Source organism: Ascaphus truei, chromosome 20, assembly GCF_040206685.1.
Source record: "Ascaphus truei isolate aAscTru1 chromosome 20, aAscTru1.hap1, whole genome shotgun sequence".
Taxonomy (NCBI): Eukaryota; Metazoa; Chordata; class Amphibia; order Anura; family Ascaphidae; genus Ascaphus; species Ascaphus truei.
The window spans coordinates 27,396,850-27,402,842 of NC_134502.1; the positions used below are offsets into that span (position 1 = coordinate 27,396,850).

The 5,993-nt window shown below is 59.0% G+C and overlaps 1 protein-coding gene across 1 annotated transcript; it reads right to left on the minus strand.

Annotated features, from left to right (window-relative positions):
- Positions 1-318: 318 nt before the first annotated feature.
- Positions 319-5,615, minus strand: KHSRP (KH-type splicing regulatory protein; the record flags this gene model as incomplete). Its single annotated transcript, XM_075577853.1, is given in 16 exon segments — positions 319-327; positions 460-552; positions 555-630; positions 769-844; positions 943-1,081; positions 1,083-1,150; positions 1,820-1,941; positions 2,787-2,815; positions 2,817-2,897; positions 3,051-3,083; positions 3,085-3,212; positions 3,358-3,468; positions 3,471-3,498; positions 3,665-3,753; positions 5,123-5,237; positions 5,370-5,615. Coding segments are annotated over 16 exon segments (1,443 nt in total), but the record flags the coding sequence as incomplete, so codon positions are not given.
- Positions 5,616-5,993: the final 378 nt, after the last annotated feature.

The window sequence follows — 5,993 nt, forward strand, 5'->3', positions numbered from 1 at the left end:
CGCACCGCGTCCGCACAGTACGGGCTCCGTTTGGCTGGGATCTTTTTGTTTTCCGTAGACTGAGCGCAAACTGGGGGGGGGGGGGGGAGGGCGGGGGGGGACGGGGGAGGAGAGAGGGCAGAGGGACAAAGGGGAGAGGGGGGAGTTCCTCCAAAAAAAATAAAATAAACTGCTAGAGACAAAACTGCTCTCCCTCCTCCCTCCCCCCCCCCACCCGCCCGCCCGCCGGCCACCGAGACGTTTCTCAGCGGCGGCGGCGGCGGAGGCGACTCTCGCTCTCTCTCCAACAGACTGGCATCGGGTATGGGGTGGTCACATTCACTGGGCCTGCGGGAGGAAGAGCGAGGGGTTAAACAGAGGTTCCCTTAGCAGCACAGACAGGGGGGTGGGGGGAGAGCGTGGGGAGGAAACGCAGGCGACACGCAGATGGGGGGGGGGGGGGGAGGGGGGTCTCCTCACCTGTGGCCCCGGCTGTGCCGGCGGGGGCTGCGTGGGGGGGGGCTCCTGGCGCCTGCCGTAGTACGCCGCCTGCTGTCGGTAGTACTCGGCCCACCGCCCGCGCTGTAATCCGGCTGTGCCGTGGGGGGAACGGATGCTGCGGCTGCTGGAGTTCCGGGGCCGCTGCTTGAGCTGCGAGAGAGGGGGGGGGGGGGGGGGGGGGAGAGAGAGGTGAGCAACGCGACACGCCAATCCAACGTACACGCTCGTCCCGGCATGTACACAGTGTATACACCGCGCTGTTACTCTGGAGAACGCGAGCCGCTGCGCGCACCTTGCTTCTTGTAATACTCCTCCCACGCCTTTGTGTAATCCGGTTGGCCGGTGGGCTGTGGAGCTTGTTGACCTGTAAGGGGATATCATAAAACCGGTGAGGTTGGGGGGGGGGGGGTCTTTTCTACATAACAGGGGGGGGGGGGGAGGGCGGGCGCGTCTGTCCCCAACTCACCCATCTTCTGTAGTACTCCTCCCAGGCCTTGGTGTAGTCGGGCTGGCTGGCGGGCGGGGGCTGCTGCTGGGGGGGCTCTCCCTGGGGTGGGGGCACAGGAACGACGGGGGGCTGCCCTTGGACAGGAGCGGGGGGGCTGCTGGTAGTAGTGTGAGTAGTAGGCAGCCCAGGCGGCGCTGGGATCCGAAGGGGCCGGGGGTTTTGCTGAGGAGGGAAGAGGGGGGGGGGGGGGGGGAGACCGAGAGACATTTAAAAAGATGGACGGGTAACCGCGCCGTACGTTACGGCCAAACAAATATTAACTCCTTGTAATAAATTGTGACTAAACCAGGGACGGGCCAACTCCAGTCCTCAAGGGGCCACCAACAGGTCAGGTTTTCAGGATATCACAGCTTCAGCACAGGGGGGCTCAATCAGTTCCTGATTGGGGTATCCTGAAAACCTGACCTGTTGTGGCCACTTGAGGACGGAGGTTGCCCACCCCAGGCCTACAGTGTGACTTAGACAAGCTGCTTAAGGTACAGTATAGCACAGTATAGCACAGCCAGCACAGGCACAGCACAGCACAGCACAGCACAGCACAGCACAGCACAGCACAGCACAGCACAGCACAGCACAGCACAGCACAGCACAGCACAGCACAGCACAGCACAGCACAGCACAGCACAGCACAGCACAGCACAGCACAGCACAGCACAGCACAGCACAGCACAGCACAGCACAGCACAGCACAGCACAGCACAGCACAGTACAGTACAGTATAGCACAGCACAGCACAGTACAGTATAGCACAGCACAGCACAGCATGAAGCCGCAGAGCTGCCGGTCTCCGGTAGGGAAGGGGGGAAACCCGCGGTGCGCGCGCAGACTCACCGGTGTCGTGTGGCGCGGGAGGTTGCCCCCACTGTTGGTATGTGCCGCCGCCGCCGCCGCCGCCACCACCCCAGCCCTGAGGGGGGTACTGGTGAGGGGGAGGAGGAGGAGGGGGGCCAGGGCTGGAAGAAAAGAGCCAATTAGAGACATGTCATTTATGTAACCCCCTCCCCCCGCAGGGTGACACAGTGACACAGACAGAAGGGAGCTATGAGTCTGTCCCTCCCCCCGCAGGGTGACACAGTGACATAGACAGAAGGGAGCTATGAGTCTGTCCTCCCCCCGCAGGGTGACAGACAGAAGGGAGCTATGAGCCTGTCCCTCCCCCCGCAGGGTGACACAGTGACACAGACAGAAGGGAGCTATGAGTCTGTCCCTCCCCCCGCAGGGTGACACAGTGACACAGACAGAAGGAGCTATGAGACTGTCCCTCCCCCCGCAGGGTGACAGTGACACAGACAGAAGGGAGCTACGAGCCTGTCCCTCCCCCCGCAGGGTGACACAGTGACACAGACAGAAGGGAGCTACGAGCCTGTCCCTCCCCCCGCAGGGTGACACAGTGACACAGACAGAAGGGAGCTATGAGCCTGTCCCTCCCCCCGCAGGGTGACACAGTGACACAGACAGAAGGGAGCTATGAGTCTGCCCCCTCCCCTGCAGGGTGACACAGTGACACAGACAGAAGGGAGCTATGAGTCTGTCCCTCCCCCCGCAGGGTGACACAGTGACATAGACAGAAGGGAGCTATGAGTCTGTCCCTCCCCCCGCAGGGTGACACAGTGACATAGACAGAAGGGAGCTATGAGTCTGTCCCTCCCCCCGCAGGGTGACACAGTGACACAGACAGAAGGAGCTACGAGCCTGTCCCTCCCCCCGCAGGGTGACACAGTGACAGACAGTTACAAACAGAAGGGAGATATGACCCAAATGTGAGTACCTCCCTCCCCTCTCCCTGCTGAGCACATACTGCGGCGGGGCTCCGGGGGGGGCCGGAGGGGTAGGGTCCTGGATTGAAAGGCCCCATGGGGCCGGAAGGACCTGGGCCGGGGGGGCCAGGACCCAGCGGACAGAGAGGACCCTGCGGAGAAACAAAGAGGACATCAAACACAGTTAGGAGAGAAGCCACCACACAACGAAAAAAAAAAAACCCAGCAGCAGTACTGCCCGGTCACCCGATGAATGACCCTACAACTGACCCCGCACACCCCCCCCCCCCACCATCCTCCAGCACCTCTATCTTCTCCTCAATCAGCTGTTTGGCGTGGGTCAATCTGTTGGGGGGCTCCCCGGATGATGAACAGTTTGAAGTTGGGGTCCCCGTTGGGCGGCGGCTGCCGGGAGATCTCGACGAAGGCCCCGGTCTGCTGATTGATGGCCTTCACGTTCTCGCCACCTGGACAAGGGCGGGGGCGGGGGAAAGAGAGAAGTCATGCAAGGGGTCTTTTCAACACACCGGTTAGGGTCACCCTCCCCCCTTCTCTTTCCCAGCAAACCCCCCCCCCCTCATGTAAAAGGGGGGGTCTCCCCAGTTTACTCACCCCTCCCGATTACCAGGCCGCACTTGTGAGTGGGGATAGAGAAGGTCATCTCTCCGCCAGGGGGGCCCCACGAGCCCTGCCCTCGCCCCCGTCCTCTGCCACCGGGGGGCATCCAGGGCCTGGGGGTCCAGGGGGACCGCTCTGAGGGGGAGAGAGAAAGAAACACAATACATTTGGTTGAGTCGTCTCCTGCAGCGCTGTACACCCAACCTCATGTAGCCCCAGCCCCCGCAGAAATCAGTCCCCACCCATGTAATACGCCCCCCTCCCCCATCTCATGGTAGGGCCCCCCCACCCCATATCTCACCCTGAGGCTCTGCAGGAGGTCGTTAATGATGCTGGCCGCATGATCGCACCTATCCGGGGGTCCCATGATGTGAGCGATCTTCTCTGGGCCTGTCCATCATCTGAGGCAGGGAGAGAGTAGCATGGTCAGCAGCGGCGCGGCGAGGGGAACACGGGCGCGCGGCGAGGGACACAGGCGGCAATAATGGGATTTAGTGATCAATATTATAAGTATTGTTATGGTTTACTATTCTCCAATAGCAATTGTCAGCATTAACTATTCAATCTGAGGATTTCCAGATTCATCAAAGGTACTAGGCAGGGGTGTCCATTATCCCCTCTGTTTGTCATGGCCAAAGAATCCTTAACATGCCTAACTTGTCCAATCATAAAATTTCAGGAATATCTGTGTGCATGACATTTATATCTGTACTGGCTCTCCGTTACACATGATCATAGACACACAGAGACAGACAGACAGACAGACACACAGACAGACAGAGACACACAGACACACAGACAGACAGAGACACACAGACAGACAGACAGACAGAGACACACAGACAGACAGACACACAGACAGACACACAGACAGACACAGACAGACAGAGACAGACAGAGACAGACAGAGACAGACAGAGACAGACACACAGAGACAGAGACAGACACACAGAGACAGAGACAGACCACAGAGACAGAGACAGACACACAGAGACAGAGACAGACACACAGAGACAGAGACAGACACACAGAGACAGAGACAGACACACAGAGACAGACAAACACACACAGAGACAGACAAAAAAACACACAGAGACAGACAAAAAAACACACAGAGACAGACAAAAAAACACACAGAGACAGACAAAAAAACACACAGACAGACAAACACACACACACACACACACAGAGACAGACAAACACACACAGAGACAGACAAACACACACACACAGAGACAGACAAACACACACCACACAGAGACAGACAAACACACACACACAGAGACAGACAAACACACACACACAGAGACAGACAACACACACACACAGAGACAGACAAACACACACACACAGAGACAGACAAACACACACACACAGAGACAGACAAACACACACACACAGAGACAGACAAACACACACACACAGAGACAGACAAACACACACACACAGAGACAGACAAACACACACACACACAGAGACAGACAAACACACACACACAGAGACAGACAAACACACACACCACAGAGACAGACAAACACACACACAGACAGACAAACACACACAACAGACAGACACACACAGAGACAGACAAACACACACAGAGACAGACAAACACACACAGAGACAGACAAACACACACAGAGAGACAGACAAACACACACACAGAGACAGACAGACACACAGAGACAGACAGACAGACACACACAGAGACAGACACACGAGACGCAGCGCAAGTAACGAGGGAGCATCTCCCCCCCACCCGATCCCTCACCCTGTTTGAACTGTATCCTCACTCCCGCGTCGTTCTGAATCTTCTTGATCATCTCCCCGCTGCGTCCGATAACCACACCCACAGAGTGCCGGGGTACGGGGACCTGCACGGAGGACAGGGGGGACGTGGAGAGGGAGGCGTGACCGGGGCGGAGCAGACCCACATGCCACTACACCTACCCCCCCCCACCGTTACTTAAACCTTACCCCCCTCCCCCACGTGTCCTGTTACATACATCAATGCCTCCTCCACCATCGCCGCCTCGGCCCCCTCCATCGCCACCTCGGCCCCCTCCATCGCCGCCACGGCCCCCTCCATCGCCGCCACGGCCGCCACCTCCTCCGCCTCCTCCACCATCGCTGCCACGGCCGCCGCCGCCTCCTCTGGAGCCGTACTCGCTCCTCTCCCCGAAATTGCCCTGGTCTCTCTCTCGCAGAAGATCCATCACCATCTCACAGGCTTGCTGGCATGTGGGGAAAGGACGGAGGGAGGGGAGAGAGAGGGGTGTGGGGAAGGAAGGGAGAGGGGTGTGGGGAAGAGAGGGGTGTGGGGAAGAGAGGGGTGTGGGGAAGAGAGGGGTGTGGGGAAGAGAGGGGTGTGGGGAAGAGAGGGGTGTGGGGAAGAGAGGGGTGTGGGGAAGGAAGGAGCGAGGGGAGAGGGGAAGGAAGGAGGGAGGGGAGAGAGGGGTGTGGGGAAGGAAGGAGGACGGGGAGAGAGGGGTGTGGGGAAGAGAGAGAGAGGGGAAGGAAGGAGAGAGAAAGGGGTGTGGAGAAGGAAGGAGAGAGAAAGGGGTGTGGGGAAGGAAGGGAGAGGGGTGTGGGGAAGGAAGGGAGAGAGAGGGGTGTGGGGAAGGAAGGAG